We start from the raw sequence: 25,330 nt of genomic DNA, 5'->3' as shown, positions 1-25,330 counted from the left end.
CAGACTTAACCGGAGTCCTCAAAGATGTGTTTTATTATTATTTTTTCATCCTTTAAACATGAATCTAAATGCTGGCTTAAAATCAGGATTCATGCACAAAGGGCTTCCCAGTTTATTAACAATACTGGCTGTGACTTTTTGAGTTCAGTGTTGTGGGCCAGGCACTTAAATTATTATTTCGAATCTTGTCAATGGTACTTTACATTTGAGCTCTTGCGTACCCTGCCAGAGCAAGGATTATAACCTTAATTTTTTTTCTTACCCCAGAACTTATGCTCTTAACCCTATTCAATGCTGTCTCTCTCTTTGGCTAAGAAAGACTTCTGAGGCAGATGGAAGGAAGGAAGGAAGGAAGGAAGGAAGGAAGGAAGGAGGGAGCGATACAAGGAGAGGCTTTCCGATTCCGTAATACACCTGGTTGTGCAAAGTTCACCTCTACATATAAAGTTTTTGTTTTCCAAGTCATTGAACCGGCGACATATTCTACCGGCCATTTTGGATGTGGCAACCCCAATTCCCTTGATTTTTTTTTTTTGTGACAGCAAAGGGAATTAGAGTAGGCCGCCCTGCCCGGGCTTTTTAAGAAACCCCAGCAACCCCCCCGGGTAAGGAGCGCCGCTCTCCCGCCCGCCGGTCCAGGGTGTGTGCGGTTTCCAGCATGGCCTCCTCCTTCGCCCCACTCTGGGTTCGCGGGTCGGCGCCGGCGGGGCGGGGCTCGGCTCGGCAGGGCCACGCTGCCACGCCCAGCGTCTCCACCCCCTCATTTAAATACGCGGCGCCGGCGAGTGCGTCGAGCTCGCCGCGGACTCAAGATGGCGGCGTGTGGACGTGTACGGAGGATGTTCCGCTTGTCGGCGGCGCTGCATCTGCTGCTGCTATTCGCGGCCGGGGCCGAGAAACTTCCCGGCCAGGGCGTCCACAGCCAGGGCCAGGGTCCCGGGGCCAACTTTGTGTCCTTCGTAGGGCAGGCCGGAGGCGGCGGCCCGGCGGGTCAGCAGCTGCCCCAGCTGCCTCAGTCATCGCAGCTCCAGCAGCAACAGCAGCAGCAGCAACAGCAACAGCAGCTTCAGCCGCCGCAGCCGCCTTTCCCGGCGGGTGGGCCTCCGGCCCGGCGGGGAGGAGCGGGGGCTGGTGGGGGCTGGAAGCTGGCGGAGGAAGAGTCCTGCAGGGAGGACGTGACCCGCGTGTGCCCTAAGCACACCTGGAGCAACAACCTGGCGGTGCTCGAGTGCCTGCAGGATGTGAGGGAGGTGAGGAGGTGGGACGAAGCCGGGAGGGCCAGGCCTGGTGCGGGCCCGAGGGTGTTGCCGGCCTTGGAAGCCGCTGACGCCGGTCGGCTGCTTTCCTTGCTTCCTCTGTGCTGCACTCGCTCCTTCCCTCTTTGCTCCTCACTCCCAGGCGCTTTCAGGGAAAAGGATCCCACTCCCACTCCTTCTTTCCCCCGCCCCTATTTCCCTCCCTGTTGCCGGGGTCTGGGACGAAAACCTGGGCTCCTGGCCGCAATCCGCCGAGGCCCAGAGCGTGTCTGTTCGCTCCTGTCTTTTGTGTGATGCTCTATGCAGAGTGTCTCCTCGCCGAAGATCAGTTTAGGATTTTGCCATCAGTTTCGACTAGGACAATTTGTGGCAAGCCATTTAAACATAAAAAAATGCCTGGCGTACTTAGGCTGTAAAGAATGATCTGTTTATTAGCAGTAGATGTTTGATCTGCTGTTTACTGCAGTAGATGTAATTCGCAAATCCATATTTTTGGTGCTGAAATTAATGTATGCTTTGTTTTCTTCACTTCCTTTGGTCAGTTGTATTGAACCCCATGTTTAAGCTGTTAACTCCCAGTGACTTGGCGCCCCAAAGCTTGAAAAGTTGGGGAAGCGTTTGAAGCTGTGTTCGTGACTGGGTTATGGGATCTTGCCTTTCTGAGGTCTGAATGTGATTTTAACAGTATCTCTTAATGAAATCTAGATTTGTCGTTGCTTGGTGTGATTCAGTTAAGTGACATTGATAATTTATAATCAAGTGACATTGATAATTTATAATCTAGGTTTAATGCTGCAGACCATAATGACAATTCTCAAAGTTTGGGAGCAAATCTGACAGTAGTAACTTTTTCCAGAGGTGTAGGTATATAAAATTAGCCCTAAAGGTGGACAAATAGAACGAAGCTACCACTTCATACTGTTTTTAGTTTTTTTTTTTAATATCAGATTTGTTTAAGGCGTTCAAGCTATAGCAAGACCACTTGCTTGTAGAAATTTGCTTCTCTTGGCATTTCCCCCCTTCATCTCGTGCTCTAGTATTCTATACAAAAGCAATTCAGATAGAGGAAAAGACATACATAAGCAGGAGACAGAAAGAAAGGAAGTTTCCAGAGCCCCTAGAAATGTGAGGCCTTACCTGACTTCTCATCTTCAGCTTAACGACTAGAAGGATAGTCCTCTGGTAGATACAGCTAAGATTCCTAACTCTGTCGAACTTTTTGGAATTTTCTTTTCGCTCTTTGAGGACACATAATAGATGTCGTTTCATCAAACTAGGATCCTAATACTGGTGACCAAACAATTATTAGTAGTTTGTGGTAGAAACAGCACATTATTAGGGAAAGTGGCAAAAAGTGGCCTATTCAAGGAGTGTATATATCCTTCATGTGTATTCCGGACATTTGGAAACCTCCACTTAAAGGAGGCAGTTTTATGCTCCAGAGGAGGAAAGGCGTCATATAAATTGGAAATGGGGGTTTTGAGGGGTTGGGGGGAGGTGGAGGGACCAAATTTCCAATTTAATGTTTTTTCCTCCAGCTTTTACATACAGAAATAATGAAGGAAGAGTACTGTGAACACCTGTGTGTATTCTTCAGGAGGTGGAGTTATTTTTAAACTTCTTTTCTTTTTTTTGAGATGGAGTCTCACTCTGTCGCCAGGCTGGAGTGCAGTGGCTTGAACTCGGCTCACTGCAACCTCCACTTCCCGGCTTTAAGCAATTCTGCCTCAGCCACCTGAGTACCTGGGACTACAGGCGAGCGCCACCACGCCCAGCTAATTTTTGTATTTTTAGTCGAGACAGGGTTTCACCATGTTGGCCAGGATGGTCTCGATCTCCTGACCTTGTGATCTGCCCGCCTCGGGCACCCAAAGTGCTGAGATTACTGGTGTGAGCCACCGCCCCCACCCTATTTTCTTTTTCTTTAAAGACAGCGAAAGGAAATTTCATTCTGCTTAGTCTGAGAGTTAATTAAATCTGATCTATGTGTTTGAAAGAGCATAACTTAAAGAAGTAAACTAGTTAGACACATTTGAAGAAACATGTATTGAATATGTTTTGTATTTGCTGTTCAGTAAGTAGAACTATTTGATAGTGAAATAGATATATGTACTTTTCTGTCCCTTTGCATGCAAATGCAGGGAACATTTTCCTATCCGTACCCATTATTGGAATTATGAAAAGGCAGAGCATATGAGTACAGTTGTTCCTTGGTATCACTGGAGGATGGTTCCAGGCCTCCTGCAGATATTGAAATCCGAGGACGCTCAAGTACCTTATACCGTATAAAATGGTGTCATATTTCCATATCATCTGTGCACACTCTTCCGAATTCTTGTCATCTCTAAAATACTTGTGATACCTAGTACAGTGCCTACATATCACTTCATTCATTTGGATTCACTGTAGTACTTGGCATATGTCAAACTTAACTTTTGCTTTTTGGAACCTTATGGAACTTTTCTTTCTGAAAAAAATTTTTTATGATGGAGACAGGGTCTCGCTCTGTCATCCAGGCTGGAGTGCAGTGGTGCGGTCAAAGCTCACTGCAGCCTCAGTCTTCTGGGTTCGAGAGTTCACTGAAGCCTCCACCTTCCGGGTTCAAGTGATCTTCCCAGCTGGGCTTTCCAAAGTGCTGGGATTAGAGGTGTGAGCCACTGTGCCTGGCCTTGGGATTCTTTTTTTTTTTTTTTTTTAACGCTCTCGGATGAGTCATGCTTTTAAAAAGGCCAAGTATATCATGGGTCCACTATGAAATAATAGATGTAATAGCCAGTAATGGTGTGTTAGTAGTGCTAGTTGTGTGTGTATAATTATTAGTAGTTCAAGTTATTTAAATAAAAACAAAAAATTAGAAAGTGTAAGGCAGAAAAGAAAAAATATTCCCTGGGCTGTTCTAGTAGGTGGAGTAATAATACCAAAGAAAGAGAAGATACTGTTGCCTAGTATGTGATAAGGAAGGCATGCTTGATGTTGTCAGTCATTTTAAAATACTTTACTTATTCTTGGTTGAAATGGCCAGTAGCACTTTTTTTTTTCCACTAGTGTCTTGTATTTCGAAGTTTCAGATGGAGACCTTGGTTCCTTAGAAGTTTGTGGTGTTCAGCCGGGCGCGGTGGCTCACACTTGAAATCCTAGCCCTTTGGGAGGCTGAGGCAGGAGAATTGCTTGAGCTAGGAGTTCAGTACCAGCCTGGCAACATAGTGAGACACCGTCTCTAATAAAAGAAGTTTGTGATGTTCATAGATTAGATTTTCTTTTTTTTTTTTTTTGAGACGGAGTCTTATTCTGTTGCCAGGCTGGAGTGCAGTGGTACGATCTCGGCTCACTGCAACCTCCGACTCCCTGGTTCAAGCAATTCTTCTGCCTCAGCGTCCCAAGTAGCTGGGATTACAGGCACGCACCACCTCGCCCAGCTAATTTTTGTATTTTTAGTAGAGACAGAGTTTCACCATGTTAGCCAGGATAGTCTTGATCTCCTGACCTCATGATCTGCCCACCTTGGTCTCCCAAAGTGCTGGGATTACAGTCATGAGCTATTGCGCCTGGCTGCTGCTGTTGTTGTTGTTGTTGTTGTTGTTGTTGTTGTTGTTGTTGTTTGAGACGAAGTCTTGCCCTGTTGCTCAGGCTGGAGTGCAGTGGCACAATCTTGGCTCACTGCATCCTCTGCCTCCTGGGTTCAAGTGATTCTCCTGTCTCAGCCTCTTCATCACCTTGGCCAGGCTGGTCTTGAACTCCTCACCTTAGGTGATCTGCCTGCCTCGGCCTCCCAAACTGCTGGATTACAGGCATGAGCCATTGTGCGTGCCCCATAGATTTTCTTACACAGAAGTAGAGAGAATAGGGTAATGAGTCCCCGGGTATTCATCACCCAGCTTCAACTGTTCCCACCCTTTTTTTTTTTTTGAGAGACAGAGTCTCACTCTGTCACCCAGGCTGGAGTGCAGAGGCATGATCTCGGCTCACTGCAACCTCAGCCTCCCGAGTTCAAGCGATTTTCATGCTTCAGCCTCCCAAGTAGCTGGGACTACAGGCGTCTGCCGCCACACCCGGCTAATTTTTGTATTTTTTAGTAGAGACAGGGTTTCACTATATTGGCCAGGCTAGTCTCGAACTCCTGACCTCGTGATCTGCCCGCCTCGGCCTCCCAAAGTGCTGGGATTACAGGTGTGAGTCACCGCGCCCGGCCCCGCCCTTTTATTTTTAGGGCACAGGGTTGGGAGGCTGGCATATTTAAAAGCAAATCCCAGATACTGTCATTTCAAATACTTCAAGCATGTCTGTGATAGTTTTTAAAAACTAGAAGGTTTTTTTTGTTTGTTTTTGTATTTAAATGTATAATCTTTCTTTTGCAAGTAATTCTGACACTAAAAAGAAAAACATAAAAAAAATCTTTCTTGCCACCTTTTCTTGATATATCAGTCTCAGATTATAAATTTGTAACCATGCTCTAAGCTTTGCACAGAGTGAATTCTTTGTAAATATTTAAATAAACTAATTTAGGTATTGAACAGGAATTAACATTTCAGTGTTGCAAACCATAAACCCCCTTTTAGACTCATAGGTAAATATTTTTATACTCTGCTTTTAACCTTTCACTTAACTGTATACTTGAGATAGTGGACTACACCATCTCTATTGTCTCACTGTTGATAATGACTATCATTATCAATGATAATGATAATGAGGTGCTAGTGCTAGTGCTAGTGTTATTCTTTTAGCAGAGAAATAGGCTCAAAGAGCTAAAGTAAGTTGTCTGATGTTATATCCTAAGTGGTAGAGCTGGTGTTCAGCAAGTCCTTTTTGACTTAAAAGACCATACTCTTTCTAATGTACCATGGGTGGTTGTAGCTAAGGACATTAGTCTGTGACTGTTGAGAATGCCATAGGTTTATAAATGTATGCTAAATGGGACACAAGAACAACTGAGTTGTAACAGTGCATTGAAGTATTTGTAGATTTCTCAGGCAAATGCGTTATCAGCCAACGCTAATTTAATTAGTCTGAGTGCATCATAAACCGAATTTCTGCTTTATGAAAAGAGTTTCAAATCCCAACTCACCTTAAGCAGGATTTGTACTAGAACACTGGAAGCATATAGTTGTATTTCCTTGATATTTATATTGAATCCATGGAACATCACAAAAAGTGAACTGAGACTAGAGCTGTCAGTGCCATTAACTAACAAATGACTGTAAGCATTTTCTCTCTCTCTGCTTCCTGATGTGTTAAATGAGTAGTTGGGGTATACTTTTTTTTTTTTTTTTTTTTTTAAATTTTATGAGAGACAAGGTCTTGCCGGATTGCCCAGGTTGGTCTCTAACTCCTGAGCTCAACCGACCCACCCTCCTCTGCCTCCCGGATGCTGAGGTTACAGGCGGAGCCACCACACCCTGCCCCTACAGTACGGTTTCTAAGATCTCTGCTGTCTAACTTATATGAGTCGTTTCCTGTATATATTCTCTGGGTATGTATATATTGTAAAGTTTCTAGGATTATGTATGTACCAGTTCCTGATACCATATTCATTCATGGAGGGAATCAGTGACAATGAATAATTCAAACAGCAATTAATCCAAACATTGTTTGGCTTTAGGATATATTATGATTGTTTTGTTTGAGCCAATATGGAATTTCCTCCTATGCTGTCTCTCTGGTTGGAAGCAATCTAACCACATAATCAAGTCATTATTGATCTTCTATTATACACCTATCATTGTGGAAGGACACTAGTACTTTAAGACACCACCATTGCTTACAGTTGGTTTGATAAGTGAGATTGTTGTGATCGAGAAGCGATTATATAAGAGAGTGTTAATCACTTGATGTCATACAGATAGTAAATTATTTTAGGGCAGTGTAATAACACAAAATTAGGATTTAGATTTGGGTGGAACCCAGCTCTGCTATTCTTAGCTTGAAATTTCTGTCACTGTTTTTTTTTTTTTTTTTGAGGTGGAATCTCTCTCAGTCGCCCAGATTGGAGTGCAATGGCGTATTCTTGGCTCACTGCAACCTCTGCCTCCTGGGTTCAAGTGATTTTCCTGCCTCAGCCTCCCGAGTAGCTGGGACTGCAGACATGCGCTACCACACCCGGCTAATTTTTGTATTTTTAGTAAAACGGGGGTTTCGCCACACTGGCCAGGCTGGTCTTGAACCTCTGACCTCAAGTGATCTGCCTGTCTTGGCCTCCCAAAGTGCTAGGATTACAGGTGTAAACCAGTGCACCCGGCCTCTTTTCTTAAGCAAGGACTGTCTACTTTAGCTTTGTCCTTGTTCTTTTTTTTCTTTGAAAGTCTTACTCTATCTCCCAGGCTGGCTGGAGTGCAGTGGCATGATCATGGCTCACTGCAACCTCAAACTCCTGGGCTCAAGCTCTCCTCCCACTTCAGCCTCCCGAGTAGCTGGGACTATAGGTACACAACACCACTTAGCCTTGTTCTAAGCGGAAATATACGTGAACTCATGAATTTGATGTGGTAGGTATACTTCTCTAATATATATGAAACTAAATATATGACTATAAAATATACAGTACCAACACATACCACCTGAAATCATCTTGCATATTACCAATAGCACATGCTTCAGAAAGCACTAACACTGGATTATCTTTCTCTGTTGTTTTTTTGTTTTGTTTTGCTTTTGGTTAAGACGGAGTCTTGCACTGTCACCCAGGCTGGAGTGCAGTGGCGCGATCTCACCTCACTGCAACCTTTGTCTCCTGTATTCAGGCGATTCTCCTGGCTCCACCTTTCTAGTAGCAGGGATTACAGGCACCAGCCACCATGCCTGGCTAATTTTTTTTTGTTTTTTTTTTGAGACAGAGTCTAGCTCTGTCACCCAGGCTGGAGTGCAGTGGCGCGATCTCGGCTCACTGCAAGCTCTACCTCCCGGGTTCACGCCATTCTCCTGCCTCAGCCTCCCGAGTAGCTGGGACTACAGGCGCCCACCACCATGCCCGGCTAATTTTTTGTATTTTTAGTAGAGACGGGGTTTCACCATGTTGGCCAGGATGGTCTCGATCTCCTGACCTCGTGATCCACCCACCTCGGCCTCCGAAAGTGCTGAGATGACAGGCGTGAGCCACTGTGTCCGGCCGAGTCTTGGCTAATTTTTGTATTTTTAGTAGAGACGGGTTTTCACCATGTTGGCCAGGCTGGTCTTGAACTCCTGACCTCAGGTAATCCCACCCGCCTTGGCCTCCCAAAGTGGTGGGATTACAGGCGTGAGCCACTGCTCCTGGCCTTGGATTATCTCTTAAGATTCTTCCAGCTCTGGTGCTTTGTGATTTTGTGATCTGTGGGAATACAAAACGTGTGCAAGAGAGTCGTAGCACAGGTGGAAAGGGGAGATGCTTTGGGGAATTATTAAAGGGGCTGTATTGACCGAAATAGAGAACTTGAAAATGTTTTCAGTCCAGGTCATGAAGGGTCGTATATTCACCTCTAGCTGGTTCTCCAAGTAAAGTCCAGAAATGAGATGTTTTTATCCCTACCTCAGATAAAAATATTGCAGCAGATAATTGAGAATTACCTGTAAAGTAGCATTGTCGTTTATGGCAAATACTTTTTAAGAAATCTCTTGATGAGAATGCTTTACAGTATATAGTTGCTTAATAATTCATTGTTCTGTAGAAGGAAATAAAATACTTGAACAGTCCAAAAGATGAAATGCTGTATTTCTCTTTTGTGCATTTCTCCTAATGTGTTCAAAACAAATTTACTCAGGAACAATAACAAAAATCTCCTCTTTATATAAGTTTTATATATATATATATTTATATATTTGTTGTTGTTTTGAGGTGGAGTTTCGCTCTTGCTCAGGCTGGAGTGAAGTGGAATGATCTTGACTCACTGCAACCTCCACCTCTCGGGTTCAAGCCATTCTCCTGCCTCAGCCTCCCGAGTAGCTGGGATTATAGGCACTTGCCAGCACACCCGGCTAATTTTTGTAAAGACGAGGTTTCACCATGTTGACCAGGGTGGTCTCAAACTCCTGACCTCAGGCAATCCACCCACCTCAGTCTCCCAAAGTGTTGGGATTACAGACGTGAGCCACCACGCCCGGCCTTATTTATATATTTTTAAAAGCAGTAGTTAAAAAGGCTTATAGGCTATCATGTAAATTAATTTTTCTTCTTTCTTTTTTCTTTTTTTTTGAGATGGAGTCTCATTCTGTCACCAAGCTAGAGTGCAGTGGCGTGATCTCGGCTCACTGCAACCTCCACCTCCTGGGTTCAAGTGATTCTCCTTCCTCAGCCTCCCGAGTAGCTGGGACTACAGGTGCCCGCCACCACGCCCGGCTAATTTTTTGTATTTTTAGTAGAGAACGGGGTTTCACCATGTTGGCCAGGATGGTCTTGATCTCTTGACCTCGTGATCCGCCCGCCTTGGCCTCCCAAAGTGCTGGGATTACAGGCGTGAGCCACCGCGCCCGACCAATTTTTCTTCTTTCAGCAAACATTTATTGAAACCTGTGTGCAAGACACTGCTCAGTGTTCAAGTATACTACTGCTACTTATAATGGTTAGCATTTACTGAGGGTTTTCTGTGTGCCCTGTCCTGAGGGACTGGATGCTTTCTAGGCGTTATCTCATTTAATCTTATGAGAGATGTTTTATTATTATCATTCTTATTGATTTTGTTTTTGAGACAGAGTCTTGCTCTTGACGCTCAGGCTGGAGTGCAGTGGTGTGATCTCAGCTCACTGTAATCTCTGCCTCCCAGGTTCAAGCGATTCTCCTGCCTCAGCCTCCTGAGTAGCTAGGACTACAGGTACACACCACCATGTCCAGCTATTTTTTTTTTTTTTTTTTTTTTTGAGGCAGTTTCACTCTGTCACCCAGGCTGGAGTGCAGTGGTGCGATCTCAGCTCACTGCAAGCTCCACCTCCCAGGTTCACTCCATTCTCCTGCTTCAGCCTCCCAAGTAGCTGGGACTACAGGCGCCCGCCACTGTGCCCGGCTAATTTTTTGTATTTTTTAGTAGAGATGGGATTTCACTGTGTTAGTCAGGATGGTCTCAATCTCCTGACCTCGTTATCCGCCCGCTTCGGCCTCCCAAAGTGTTGGGATTACAGGCGTGAGCCACTGCGCCCGGCTAATTTTTGTTTTTTTAGTAGAGGCAGGATTTCGCCATGTTGGCTAGGCTGGTCTTGAACTCCTGACCTCAGGTGATCTGCTTGCACCACCATCTATCACCGGAGCTTTTTTTTTCTTTTTTCTTTTTTTGAGATGGAGTCTCACTCTGTCATCCAGGCTGGAGGGCAGTGGCATGATGTCAGCTCACTGCAACCTCTGCCTCCCTGGTTCAAGCGATTCTCCTGCCTCGGCCTCCTGAGTAGCTGGGACTATAGGCGCACCCCACCACGCCGAGGTAATTTTTGTATTTTTACTAGAGACGGGGTTTCGCCATGTTGGACATGTTGGTCTTGATCTCTTGACGTGGTGATCCTCCCGCCTCGGCCTCCCAAAGTGCTGGGATTACAGGCGTGAGCCACTGTGCCTGGTGAGTTTTGTTTTGGTTTTTTTTTTTTTTTTTGAGACGAGGTCTCACTCTCTTGCCCAGGCTGCAGTGCAGTGGCATGATCATGATTCACTGCAGCCTCTGCCTCCCGAGCACGAGTGATCATCCCACCTCAGCCTCCTATGTCCTCCTTAGTAGTAACCATACTCGGTTAATTTTAAAAGTTGTTTTTTTTTGTAGAGATGAGGTCTCACTCTGTTGTCCAGGCTGGTCTCCAACTCCTGAGTTCAAGCAGTCCTCCTGCCTTGGCCTCCCAGAGTGCTGGAATTATAGGCATGTGCCACTGTACCCAGCCTATTACATCCTATTATTTTTAGTGAGAAAACTGATTCTAAATAGCTTGCCTCAGGGCTTGTAAGTAGTGGAATCAAGATTTGAAAACAAGTCAGTCCAGCTGTGTGATAGCTCATTTTCCCCCCTGTCCCTAAGGCATAAGTAACCTAGGACTGCACTGTCTACTGTGGTAGTCATCAGCCACGTGCAGCTAGTGAACAGTTGAAACATGGCCTGTTTGAATTGAGATGTGCTGTAAGTATAAAATACACATTTGATTTTGAAGATTTAGTACCAAAAGGATGCATAATATCACAATAATTTTTTTTTTGAGGTGGAGTCTCTTGTGGCCCAGGCTGGAGTGCAATGGCACGATCTTGGCTCACTGCAACCTCTGCCTCCCGAGTTCAAGCAATTCTCCTGCTTCAGCTTCCCGAGTAGCTGGGTTTACAGGCACACGCCACCACTTCTGGCTAATTTTTGTATTTTTAGTAGAGAAGGGGTTTGACCATGTTGGCCAGGCTTGTCTCGAACTGCTGACCTCAGGTGATCCACCTGCCTTAGCCCCCCAAAGTGCTGGGATTACAGGCATTAGCAACCGCGCCCAGCCCACAATAAATTTTTTTTTCTTTTTTTGAGACAGAGTCTCGCTCTGTTGCCCAGGCTGGAGTGCAGTGGCATGATCTCAAAATGTGTACACTTTGAAGGGGTAAATCCTCTGGGTAAAAGAATTAAGTTCTGCCAAATTTGGAATACTGCCTATCAAAGGAAAACTCCACTTTCACGTATAAGGGGCAACCTCTGCCTCTCAGGTTCGAGCAATTCTCCTGCCTCAGCCTCCCGAGTGGCTGCGATTATGGGCATGTGGCACCATGGCCGGCAAATTTTATATTTTTAATAGAGATGGGGTTTCGCCATGTTGGCCAGGCTGATCTTGAACTCCTGACCTCAGGTGATCCACCCGCCTCGGCCTCCCAAAGTGCTGGGATTACAAGCGTGAGCCACTGTACCTGGCCCAATAATTTTTATATTGTTTATGTCTTAAAAAAAATTTCGATATATTGGGTTAAATAATAAATTACAAAATCAATTTTACTTTTTAAAAATAAATGACTAGTAGAAAACATAAAATTATGTATGTGTCTCACATACTTATGAATAGCACTGATCTAGAAGAAAAAGATATCTTTACTGAAAACCATAATACAAGTTTTAAAGTAATAAGTGTCATAAGAGAAGAATAAATTAAATGCTGTAGGCGTACAGTAGAGGAAATGGTTGGGAGAATCAGAAAAAAAAGCCCTTCAGTACTTTCTTTTTTGAGACGGAGTCTTGCTCTGTCGCCCAGGCGAGAGTGCAGTGGCGCCATCTTGGCTCACTGCAAGCTCTGCCTCCTGGGTTCATGCCATTCTCCTGCCTCAGCCTCCAGAGTAGCTGGGACTACAGGCGCCCGCCACCACGACCGGCTAATTTTTTGTATGTTTAGTAGAGACCAGGTTTCAACGTGTTAGCCAGGATGGTCTCGATCTCCTGACCTTGTGATCTGCCTGCCTTGGCCTCCCAAAGTGCTGGGATTACAGGCGTGAGCCACCGCACCCAGAGCCCTTCAGTACTTTTAATTCTTCTTAAATTGGTGGTTCATGTTAATTAAATTATTATTATTATTTTTTGAGACGGATTCTTGCTCTGTTGCCCAGGCTAGATTGCAGTGGCGCGATCTCCGCTCACTGCAAGCTCCGCCTCCCGGGTTCATGCCGTTCTCCTGCCTCAGCCTCCTGAGTAGCTGGGACTACAGGCGTCTGCCACCACGCCGAGCTAATTTTTTGTATTTTTAGTAGAGACGAGGTTTCACTGTGTTAGCCAGGATGGTCTTGATCTCCTGACCTTGTGATCTGCCCGCCTCTGCCTCCCAAAGTGTTGGGATTACAGGCGTGAGCCACCGTGCCGGCCTTAAATCAACATGGTTTGATTTGATAGGCAGTATTCCAAATTTGGCAGAACTTAATTCCTTTACCCAGAGGATTTACCCCTTCAAAGTGTACACATTTTGAGATCATGCCACTGCCCTCCAGCCTGGGCAACAGAGTGAGAGTCTGTCTCAAAAACAAAACAAAACAAAAGCCTCCTAATCTTGTTCATGAGTAGATTTCATCTTCCGAATGCCTAATTTATGAGTTGTAAGGGGTGCTTTAGCTCCTTCCACTTGAGAACAATACTCTGATAAAACTGGAGGTCAGTTAGTGACTCCATCTTATTTTGGTTGCCTTAGATAGATTTGAAACTTAAGAAAGGATCCTAAGTGATGGTCCTCAGAACTGTGCCAGTACTACCCTTTGTATCTGCATTAAAATAGAGTGTGAAGGAACAAGGAGTGTGGACTGGAATCTAAAAACAATGACTTAAGAGAACCAGGCATCTGTAGTCATTCAGCTTTAATAATTTTACTGAAATCAGAAAGTTTTGTTTGACTGAATGTGTGATATTTACAGGACCTGTACATTTTCCTATTAAAGGCTTGAATAACACCTATAATTCTTGATAGGGTGAATCATATTAAAAATGGGTGCTGACTTGAATCCTGGATCTATACACTTGTAAAATAAAACAAATTCTTAAAATAATTTTGTGTTTCTTTAAAAAATAAATGTGATAGGCTGGGCGCGGTGGCTCACACCTGTAATCCTAGCACTTTGGGAGGCTGAGGTGGGCAGATCACCTGAGGTCAGGGGTTCGAGACCAGCCTAGCTAACATGTCAAAATCCCATCTCTCCTACCAATAAAAAAATTAGCCAGACATGGTGGCGCATGCCTGTAACCCCAGCTACTCAGGAGGCTGAGGCAGGAGAATTGCTTGAACCTGGGAGGCGGAGGTTGCAGTGAGCCAAGATGGTGCCATTGCACTCTAGCCTGGGCAACAGTGAGACTCTGTCTCAAAAAAATGACAACAACAAAAAAATAAAAATGTTATACTTATTTAAAATCATAAGCATGATAAACAGTGAAGTGAAATGGTAGATGAGTAAAATTAACCAGGAGAATAGGAATATAAGTTCTAAATCAATTGAAATACAAGTTTTAAACAAATGACAGCAAAAGAAATTATGTTAAAAATGCTCTGGTACCTGGCCGGGTGTGGTGGCTCACACCTGTAATCCCAGCACTTTGCGAGGCCGAGGCGGGCAGATCACCTGAGGTCAGGAGTTTGAGACCAGCCTGGCCAACGTGGTGAAACCCCGTCTCTACTAAAAATACAAAAATTAGCCAGGTGTGGTGGCATGTGCCTGTAATCCCAGCTACTCAGGAGGCTGAGGCAGGAGAATCACTTGAACCTGGGAGGTGGAGGTTGCAGTGAGCCGAGATCGCATTATTGCACTCCAGCCTGGGTGACAAGAGTGAAATTCTGTCTCCAAAAAAAAAAAAAAAAAAAAGCTCTGGTACTTCACTTGTAATTTAAGTGTAAACTATAAAGACTGCCCTGCAAGTCATTTAACAGAACTCTCAAAATTCTTGCACTGGCCATATCAGCTCTGTAATGTGATAAACAGCATGAAGTGGACAGTAACTTCAACGATGCAGAAAGGGGTGTAATGGAGAATTTTAATCATTAACAAACGTCATGCCATCTGTTAATTAGTGCCATTGTCTGAGTCCATTTTGTGTTGCTATAACAGAATACCCAAGACTGGGTAATATATAAAGGAATATTTATTTGGCTCATGGTTCTGGAGGTTGGGAAGTCCAAGATTGAGAGGCCATATCTGGTGAGGGCCAGCTTGCTGCATCATCCCATGGCAGAATGTGGAAGGGCAAGAGAATGCAAGAGGGAGGGTGGGCTTGCACAAGGAGTGTGCAGAACTCATCCTTTTATCAGAACCCCACTCCCAGGATCACGGAGATAAGGGCATTAATCCATTCATGAGGCCAGTGCTCTCATGACCTAGTGAGCTCTTAAAGGTCCCATCTCTCAACACTTGTATTGGGGATTAAGTTTCCAACACAGGAACTTTGGGGGACATATTCAAACGATAGCAGCCATTTGCTGAGGACACACCTATTATATATGAAATAAAATAAGAAGAGAGAAGGTCCTATAGTCATGTGAAGCTTGTGATGAGAGGAAAAGCATTGTGGTAAATGGAAAAATAGAATGGGCTTTGGAGCTGCAGTCCTGGATTCAAACCCTAGCTCACTTACCAGTTATTATGATGTTGGGCAAATTAATCTCTCAGACCTTCAGTTTTCTTATTTATAAATGGTCTTTCCTTTCCCCTTTGTTGTTGTAGGTGAGATCATTCGAGATAATGCTTTTTGTTCGCTGCCTTAAGAGAAGTGTGAAATAAACTGGAATGCTTCACACCCTTTATATAATCCTTCCAGAGCTTCTTCCATAAAGCTTTGGAATAAGGTCAAGAACATTTATATAAACAGTCCAGGTGCAGTGGCTCTCAGCACTTGGGGAGGCCAAGGCGGGTGGATCACCTGATGTCAGGAATTCAAGAACAGCCTGGGCAACATGGGGGAAACCCTGTCTCTACTAAAAATACAAAAATCAGCAAGGTGTGGTGGCATGTGCCTATAATCCCAGCTACTCAGGAGGCTGAGGCAGGAGAATCGCTTGAACCCAGGAGGTGGAGTTTGCAGTGAGCCAAGATCGCTCTATTGCACTCCAACCTGGATGACAGAGCAAGACTCCATCTCAATCAATCAATCAATCAGTAAATAAATTACAGAAGGCCAGGCACAGTGGCCCACGGCCCAGCACTTTAGGAGGCCAAGGTGGCAGATTGCATAAGCCAGAAGTTTGAGACCAGTTTGGCAATACGGTGAGAGCCCAACTCTACATACATACATATATGCATGGTATTTAAATGTGTACACTATGAAGGGGTAAATCCTCTGGGTAAAGGAATTATGTTCTGCCAAATTTGGAATACTGCCTATCAAAGGAAAACTCTGCTCCCACGTATAAGGGGAAAAAGAATAGTTCAGAAGACTGCTTTTTTTCCCTGTATAAAACCAGATAAATTCAAAAATTACTGAAATTTTTCTGAAAGATGGTGACTTTTCAGAGGGAAAGTAATATGTAAGGCCTTTTCCCAGGTTGGAACATTTCTCTGGCCTGTGAAACAGTCTGTGATACTAAGATATAAATACTAAACTTAGCCATACATTAAGGACAGCGCAAAAAATTTTTGGTTTGTAAGTCTTCTTTTTTTTTCGAGACAGAGTCTTGCTCTGTCTCCCAGGCTGGAGTGCAGTGGCGCGATTTCGGCTCACTGCAAGCTCCGCCTCCCGGGTTCAGGCCATTCTCCTGCCTCAGCCTCCCACGTAGCTGGGACTACGGGCGCCCGCCACCACGCCGAGCTATTTTTTTGTATTTTTAGTAGAGATGGATTTCACCGTGTTAGCCAGGATGGTTTCGATCTGCTGACCTTGTGATCCACCTGCCTCAGCCTCCCAAAGTGCTGGGATTACAGGCGTGAGCCACCGTGCCAGGCCTTTATTTTTTTTTTTTTTGAGATGGAGTCTTGCTTTGTCACCCAGGCTGGAGTGCAGTGGCACGATCTTGGCTCGCTGCAGCCTCCGCCTCCCGGGTTCAAGTGATTCTTCTGCCTCAGCCTCCTGAGTAGCTGGGACTACAGGTGCATGCCAAGACACCCAGCTAGTTTTTGTATTTTTAGTAGAGACGGGGTTTCACCGTGTTGGCTAGGCTGGTCTCAAACTCCTGACCTCGTGATCCACCCACCTTGGCCTCCCAAAGTGCTGGGATTACAGGTGTGAGCCACGGCATCCGGCCCTGTAAGTCTTCTTTCAGAAGTAACTAGGCAGCAGAGTTTTGAAATAGTTGAAAATCCACAACTTCATTTTCATATTTTTATATTTTAATTTAATTTTTTTTTTTTTTTTTAACAAGAAAGGCCCTCCTTTGACACAATTTCATTTTAAAACTCTGAGTTTGGTAGGTTTGTTAGAACCTGACTTATGTGTATTGATAGCGGCTTTTAGTGTGTCTGGTGGTGGTGATGCTTTCCTTTTTTTTTTTTTTTTTTTTTGAGACAGTTTCACTCTTGTTGCCCAGGCTGGAGTACAGTGGTGTGATCACGGCTCACTGCAGCCTCTGCCTCCCAGGTTCAAGCGATTCTCCTGCCTCAGCCTCCTGAGTAGCTGGGATTACAAGCATGTGTCACCACGCCCGGCTAATTTTTTTTTTTTTTTTTTTTTGGAGACAGAGTCTCACTCAGTTGCCCAGGCTGGAGTGCAGTGGTGCAATCTCGGCTCACTGCAGGCTCCGCCTCCTGGATTCACGCCATTCTCCTGCCTCAGCCTTCTGAGTAGCTGGGACTACAGGCGCCCGCCACTACGCCTGGCTATTTTTTTTTGTATTTTTAGTAGAGACGGGGTTTCTCCATGTTGGTCAGGCTGGTCTCGAACTCCTGACTTCAGGTGATCCACCTGCTTCGGCCTCCCAGAGTACTGGGATTGCAGGCGTGAGCCACGGCACCTGGCCTGAAACTTCTTATAATGGTAAAAAAAGAAAAATTATCGGCTAGGCACGGTGGCTCACGCTTGTAATCCCAGTATTTTGGGAGGCCGAGGTGGGCGGATCACGAGATCAGGAGATCAAGACCATCCTGGCTAACATGGTGAAATCCTGTCTCTACTAAAAAATACAAAAAACTTAGGTGGGCGTGGTGGCGTGCGCCTGTAGTCCCTGCTACTTGGAAGGCTGAGGCAGGAGAATGGCATGAACCCTGGAGGCGGAGCTTGCAGAGATCGTGTCACTGCACTCCATCCAGCCTGGGCTACAGAGCTAGACTCCATCTCAAAACAACAACAACAACAACGAAAGTGAAGTTTCAAGAATTTGTACTATCGGTATATTTTTATTATTTATTTATTTATTTATGAAACAGAATCTCACTCTGTCACCTAGGCTGGAGTGCAGTGGCTGGATTTCAGCTCACTGCAACCTGTGCTTCCCGTGTTCAAGCAATTCTCCTGCCTCAGCCTCCTGAGCAGCTGGGACCACAGGCATGTACCACCATGCTCGGCCAAGAATTTTTACTATTGGTATACTTTCATTTTCAACTTGAGAGTATATGTGAAATAGGAGAAATTAGAGCATTGAAAGCAGAAGTCAGAAGACATTGTTGTGTTTCCCTTCCTCTTGTGGAAATTCCCATTCTTTAGCCCAAATTCTCAGCCTGCTTGCCTCTGCTTCGCACTGGCTCCATACACATCTTGCTGCCCCACACCCGCAAATAAATAGTGTAGTGGTGTGGGCTTTTGGAGAGTACAGAGTTACAGCTTCAGAGTTTACAGGGCTTATATGGAAGTGTTATTTTTGGGAAAATATTTTATATTCAGTGGTTTGGGAATTTGCTGCACCAAAATATTTCCCAGTGCCCTTCCCTCAGCACAGCCCGCTGCTTCTCTTCCCCTGCCAGCTAGGTCTGCTTTAGGCATTGTTTTCTTCCTTCATTTTTGTTAGATTGAATGAACTATAAGAAAATACCAATATTTCATCATATTTGACTTATAAAAACATTTTCATATGGTTTAACATAATTGTTCTTTTTTTTTTTTTTTGAGACAGAGAGTTTCACTCTATCACCCAGGCTGGAGTGCAGTGGCGCAATCTTGGCTCACTGCAACCTCTGCCTCCTGGGTTCAAGTGATTCTCCTGCCTCAGCCTCTCGAGTAGCTGGGATTACAGGTGCACGCCACCACACCCGTCTAATTTTTTGTTGTTGTTGTTGTTCTTTTTGTAGAGACGGGGTTTCACCATGTTGGCCAGGCTGGTCTCGAACTCCTGACTTCAAGTTATCCACCCCACTCGGCCTCCCAAAGTGCTGGGATTACAAGCATGAGCCACCATGCCCGGCCACTCACCAAATACATTTGATTTAAAAAAAAAAAGGATATTGGTCTAACAACCTTTTCCCTAAATATTTGATTATTCTTAGTCAAGTTGCTATTTAACTTTCAGTTTATGGAACCCTTTTAATCTTATTTGTAGCTCTTGATAACCATGTGTGGTAGATATGACAGATATCAGACTTACTTTACAGATGAAAAACCACGAATCAGATAGATTTTTATTTGCCCAAGTCACATAATATTAAGAACAGGCCAAGCGTGGTGGCTCATGTCTGTAATCCGAGCACTTTGGGAAGCTAAGGCGGGTGGATTTCCTGAGCCTAGGAGTTTGAGATCAGCCTGGGCAACATGGCGAAACCTCATCTCTACAAAACATACAAAAATTAGTCAATGTGGTGGTGAGAGCCTGTAGTCCTGGCTACTCGTGAGGCTGAGGTGGGAGCATCACCTGAGCCTGGGAAGTCGAGGCTGCAATGGCAACAGAATGGGTAACCTGGACATCAGAGTGAGACCCTGTCTCAAAAAAAAAGAAAGAAAGAAACAGAGAAACAGAGCTTAAATTCAAATCCAAGTCTTTTAAAATTCAAAGCCTCTGTCTTTCCATGTTACCACATTGCTTCTCTGTTATTTTTCACATTTACATAGATAACATATTTTCATGCTATTGTTTTTTATATTTTTATGCCCCTACCATTTTTATTTAAATCCATCAACAAATATTTGATCACATACTATTTGCCCACTATTTCTTCAGACAGTTTTTTTTGTCCCTCTTTCTCTCCTGGGCTCTAATCTTATGTAGGTTAAATTGATTGCTATTGTCCCAGAAGTGGGCTCTGTTTTTAATCCCCCCACCAACGCTCCCCCTGTTTTTTTTCTCTCTGTGTTTCATTTTGGATAATTGCTATTGCTGATCTTCAGGTTCACTGATGTTTTCTTTTGTAGTTTTCAGTCAGCTATTAATACCATCCAGTGAATTTGTATTTTAAATATATTTCACCTATAGACGTTTGATTTGGGTGTTTTATTTATATATTCGATTATCCATTATGTTCATGTTTTTCTTTACACCCTTTAGTGTACTTGTAATAGCTGTTTTTTTCTTTTTTTTTTTGTTTTTGAAGCGGAGTCTCGCTGTGTCGCCAGGCTGGAGTGCAGTGGTGTAGTCTCAGCTCACTGCAACCTCCGCCTCCCGGGTTCAAGCGATTCTCCTGCCTCAGCCTCCGGAGTAGCTGGGACTACAGGCACGTGCCACAATGCCCAGCTAATTTTTGTATTTTTAGTGGAGACGGGGTTTCACTGTGTTGGCCAGGATGGTCTTGATCTCTTGACCTCGTGATCGCCCACTTCGGCCTCCCGAAATGCTGGGATTACAGGCGTGAGCCACCGTGCCCAGCCGTAATAGCTGTTTGAGGTCCTCGTGCTAATTCCATCATGTCTGTCATTTCTTGATCTTTTTCTATTGATTAAGTTTTGTTATTAGTCATATTCCTGCTTTACAAGTGTGGTAATTGTTTATTAGATTCAAGGGGATCCCTCCACAAATCTCCTGTGACCATTCTCAGTACAGAACTCTTTATTCTCACTCTTTCTTGGTTCCAGTATTCAAATCTTGCAAATTCTAGCTGCTTTAGATACCCTAAAGTTTAATTTCTCTCCTCCTTTCAGCAAGACTGTCCAATTCTGTTTGGGTTCCCCCTTCCTGTGTTGCAGCCCGGAAGCCACTTCCATACAGTAAGCTAGGTAATCATCGGCTCACCTGGTTTGTTGCCTTCTCTCAGGGATCATAGTTAATGCTGCCTGTTGTCCAGTGACTGAAGGTTACTTCATATATTGTGTCTCGTTCACAATGGGAGTAAGGGAGATAGTTTCCATAGTAGTTAATCCTCATGAGTGGAAGTAGAAATCATTACTTCTTGGATTTTAACTTCTGACATATTAAATGTGGGAAGGAATGGGGAGAATTTGTTAGAAAGAGAGATTAATGAGGCCAGGTGCGGTGGCTCACGCCTATAATCTCAGCACTTTGGTAGGCTGAGGCGGGCAGATCACCTGAGGTCAGGAGTTGAGACCAGCCTGACGAACATGGTGAAACCCCATCTCTACTGATAATACAAAAATTAGCGGGGTGTGGTGGTGGGAGGCTGTAATCCCAGCTACTTGGTAGGCTGAGGCAGAATTGCTTGAACCCAGGAAGTGGAGGTTGCAGTTAGCTGAGATCGCGCCACTGCACTCTAGCCTGGGCAACAATAGCGAGACTACATTTCAAAAAAAAAAAAATTAGAATTACAAATGTGTGTGTATTTTGATCCAAAGTTCTGACTTTATTAAAACAAAAAAATCAGCCAGGCGTGGTGGCAGGCTCCTGTAGTCCCAGCTGCTCTGGAGGCTGAGGTGAGAGGATTGTTTGAGCTGAGGAGATTGAGGCTGCAGTGAGTTATGATTGTGCCACTGCACTCCAGCTTGGGTGACAGAGCGAGACCCTGTCTCAAAAAAAAAAATTATCTTTCCATTGCCCAATGGAAAAATATTTTAGCATGATATAATTTCATTGTGTGTCAAGGTGGTCAACTTGTCTTGTAATTGAGTTGAGCTAATAATAAGCCCTTTACCAGTGTACAAGATAAAAGATTTCCTTTCAGTTCATGTGCTAATTAGGACAAAACTAACTTCCATAAAAAACCCAAAAATATCAGTGGTTGAACACAAGAGAAGTTGTGGGGGACTGTGATGCAGTCATCTGGTGATCCAGAGACCCAGGTTCCTTTTATCTTGTGGTTCCATTCGTTTCCTAGGGCCTTGCCTTTTTTTTTGTTTTTGTTTTTTTCCTTATCAGCTCTAACTCATTGAGATGAAATTCACTTACCATAAGATTCACCCTGTTTACCACCTGTTCTTTTTTTTTTCTTTTTTTTCGAGACAGAGTCTTGCTCTGTTGTCCAGGCTAGAGTGCAGTGGTGTGATCTCGGCTCACTACAGCCTTTGCCTCCCGGGTTCAAGCAGTTCTCCTGCTTCAGCCCCCCAAGTAGCTGGGATTACAGGCACCCGCCACTACACCTGGCTAATTTTTGTATTTTCAGTAGGAACAGGGTTTTATCATATTGGCCAGGCTGGTCTTGAACTCCTGACCTCAAGTGGTCTACCCACCTTGGCCTCCCAAAGTGTTGAGATTACAGGCATGAGCCACCTCATCCGGCCAAATCTTACTTTAGATAGCTAAACTTTATTTGTCATAATTTTACTTAGAGGCCTTTTTTTTTTTTTTTTTTTTTTTTTTTTTGAGACGGAGTCTCAGGCTCTGTCACCCAGGCTGGAGTACAGTAGCGTGATCTTGGCTCACTGCAAGCTCTGCCTCCTGAGTTCACGCCATTCTGCTGCCTCAGCCTCCCAAGTAGCTGGGACTACAGGCACACACTACCACGCCCGGCTAATTTTTTTTGTAGTTTTAGTACAGACGAGGTTTCACCCTGTTAGCCAGGATGGTCTCGATCTCATGACCTCATGATCCGCCCATCTCAGCTTCCCAAAGTGCTGGGATTACAGGCGTGAGCCACCACGCCCGGCCTCTTTTTTGTTTTTTTGAGACAGAGTCTCGCTCTGTTGCCCAGGCTGCAGTGCACTGGTGTAATCTCAGATCACTGCAGCCTCCACCTCCTGGGTTCAAGTGATTCTCCTGCCGCAGTCTCCCGAGTAGCTGGGACTACAGGTGTGTGCCACCACGCCCAGGTAATTTTTTGTATTTTTAGTAGAGATGGGGTTTCACCATGTTGGCCAGACCAGTCTTGAACTCCTGAGCTCAGGTGATCTGCCTGCCTTGGCCTTCCAAAGTGCTGGGATTACAGACATGAGTCACTGTGCCTGGTCAGTTTTACTTAGAGTTTTTGAATCTGCGATTTAAAGATAGGGTTTAAAAATTTTTTTTATTTCAATAGATTTTTGGGGAACATGTGGTGTTTGGTTACGTGAATAAGTTCTTTCTTTAGTGGTGATTTCTGAGATTTTGGTCCACCCATTACTCGAGCATTGTACTCTGTACCCAGTGTGTAGGGGTTTTTTTGTTGTTTGTTTGTTTGTTTTTACAAGTCTCGCTCTGTCGCCAGGCTGGAGTGCAGTGGCACAATCTCAGCTCACTGCAACCTCTGCCTCCCAGATTCAATAGATTCTCCTGCCTCAGCCTCCCAAGTAGCTGGGACTACAGGCGCGCACCACCACACCCAGCTAATTTTTGTATTTTTAGTAGAGATGGGATTTCATCATGTTGGCCAGGGTAGTCTCGATCTCTTGACCTTGTGACCACCCGCCTCAGCCTCCCAAAGTGCTGGGATTACAGGTGCGAGCCACCGTGCCCAGCCCCCATTGTGTGGTTTTTTTATTCCTCAACCGCTTCCCACCCTCTACCCCAAGTCCCCAGAGTTCATTATATCATTCTTATGCCTTTGCCTCTTCATAGCTTACTTAGCTCTCTAGGATTTAAGGATAGGTTTCTAAAGTGAAACTGAAACTAATTGGTAAGAGTGTTATAAATAATATTAATCATGCTTTGTAAGAAAGATACCCTAAGAGATGGTTTATAAATGTATTGCTAACAAAACCTCGTTAATTAATGTTAGGCATTTATGATGCAATTAATAGTAACATTTCCAAGTTCATATTATTGTCTGCAAGGAGAATAAAGGAGAGTCAAAGAAAACAGTCAATGTTTTTCGAAGCCGTGCATGGCTGGTGGGAAGGGTCCTGAGCAGCTGGCATTACTGTTCTTGTCAAAGCTGGCTGTCTATTGAAATGTCTATATTAACTTAGGTTTGTTTTCGGGGGAACTAGGAAGTCTGTAAACATTCTTGGGTAGGAGAATGTCATGATGAAATAGTTAAGGAAATTACTCAGGGCACTATGAATTGAAGTGAGGAAAATTGAAGGCGCTGAGAAAGCTGCTGTTACAATGAGACCTCCAAACAGACTTGGGCCAAAGGAGACTAGTAGCAAAGGAGATAGAAGTGGGATTGATGGGGACTTCTTACCTAGGAAAAATTTACAGTGCTTTTGTTCATTCATTTGACAAATTTTGGGTAAATATTATTTACTGTGTGCCAGCACCTTAATTGTAGGTGCTGGGAATGTGGTGATGATGATACCCTCAGCTCCGCCTTCTAAAAGACATGGTCGAGTGGAGGACGTAGCCATGGTGAGAGCTTTGAAAGAGAGATGCTTGGACATTGGCTAACTGGAGTCTGGATATGTCTCCCTGAGAAGATGATGATTGAGCTGAAGGAATGATAGAATTTAACCAAGTGAAGAGAAGTCAAAGTTTAGGCTGGGTGCCGTGGCTTACTCCTGTAATCCCAGCACTTTGGGAGGCTGAGGCCGGTGGATCACTTGAGGTCAGGAGTTCAAGACCAGCCTGGCCAACATGGTGAAACCCTGCCTCTGCTAAAAATGTCATAATTAGCCAGGTGTGGTGGCGTGCGCCTGTAATCCCAGCTACTAGGGAGTTGAGGCATGAGAATTGCTTGAACCCGGGAGATGGAGGTTGCAGTGAGCCAAGATCACGCTATTGCACTCCAGCTTGGGGGACAAGAGCGAAACTCTGCGCCCAACCCCCCAAAAAAGTCAAAGTTTAACTGTTACACTACCTCCAAAAATATGTAATTTGTGCTGAATTTGAAATGACAGCTAGGCATTTCAGGCAGTTTCCAGTAAGAGGATATAAACTTGGAACTAACTCTTGAACTGAGTCTAAATTTTAGAGTCATCCTGCTTATAAGGCTATAGTTGGGGCTATGAAAATGGCCAAGCCCTCTTAAAGAATGTGTAAATAGAAGAGTATGATTCCAAGGACTGAGCCCTGGGGACAGCTTGCGATGAAGGGTTGGAAAGAGGCTTGTGGAGGGAATTATAGGTAACAGGAGGAGTGGTTGGGAGTTACAAGAAGATTTACAGGAGTTTAGTTGTGGAAGCCAAGGAAAGGGAAATTTTAGTTGTGAGAGTCAAGAAAAGAGAAATTTAAGAGGTAGTAAACCCTTGGGTAACTAGAGTAGCACAGCTAAAGTTAATGACTGAGAAAAGAGCATGGTTTCTGGTAAAAGAGATAGAATACCTTCTATAGAACCCAGATTTTTATTTTATTTTATTTTATTTTATTTTATTTTATTTTATTTTATTTTTTTGAGAAGGAGTCTCACTCTTGTCACCCAGGCTGGAGTGCAGTGGCGCGATCTCGGCTCACTGTCAAGCTCCACCTCCCGGGTTCACACCATTCTCCTGCCTCAGCCTCCCAAGTAGCTGGGACTATAGGCGCCCGCCACCACGCCCGGCTAATTTTTGTATTTTTAGTAGAGACAGGGTTTCACTGTGTTAGCCAGGATGGTCTTGATCTCCTGACCTCGTGATCCGCCT

At 44.5% G+C, this 25,330-nt stretch overlaps 1 protein-coding gene across 2 annotated transcripts in view; it reads left to right on the top strand.

Moving 5' to 3' along the window:
- The first annotated feature begins 764 nt into the window (after positions 1–764).
- Positions 765–25,330, top strand: part of GLG1 (golgi glycoprotein 1) — a 154,618-nt gene continuing 130,052 nt past the window's right edge. The window contains exon 1 of one of the 2 annotated variants that reach the window (XM_016930161.4): positions 765–1,250. In XM_016930161.4, coding sequence (XP_016785650.1) covers positions 813–1,250 — 438 coding nt within the window. In that variant the 5' untranslated portion in view covers positions 765–812. The remainder of the gene's footprint in view (positions 1,251–25,330) is intronic. The other variant, XM_016930162.3, reaches the window with a different exon arrangement.

The sequence above is a fragment of the Pan troglodytes genome, chromosome 18, assembly GCF_028858775.2.
Source record: "Pan troglodytes isolate AG18354 chromosome 18, NHGRI_mPanTro3-v2.0_pri, whole genome shotgun sequence".
In the NCBI taxonomy this organism is placed as follows: Eukaryota; Metazoa; Chordata; class Mammalia; order Primates; family Hominidae; genus Pan; species Pan troglodytes.
The sequence above is the reverse complement of the archived record's forward strand: the minus strand, read 5'-3'. Positions and strand labels throughout refer to the sequence as shown.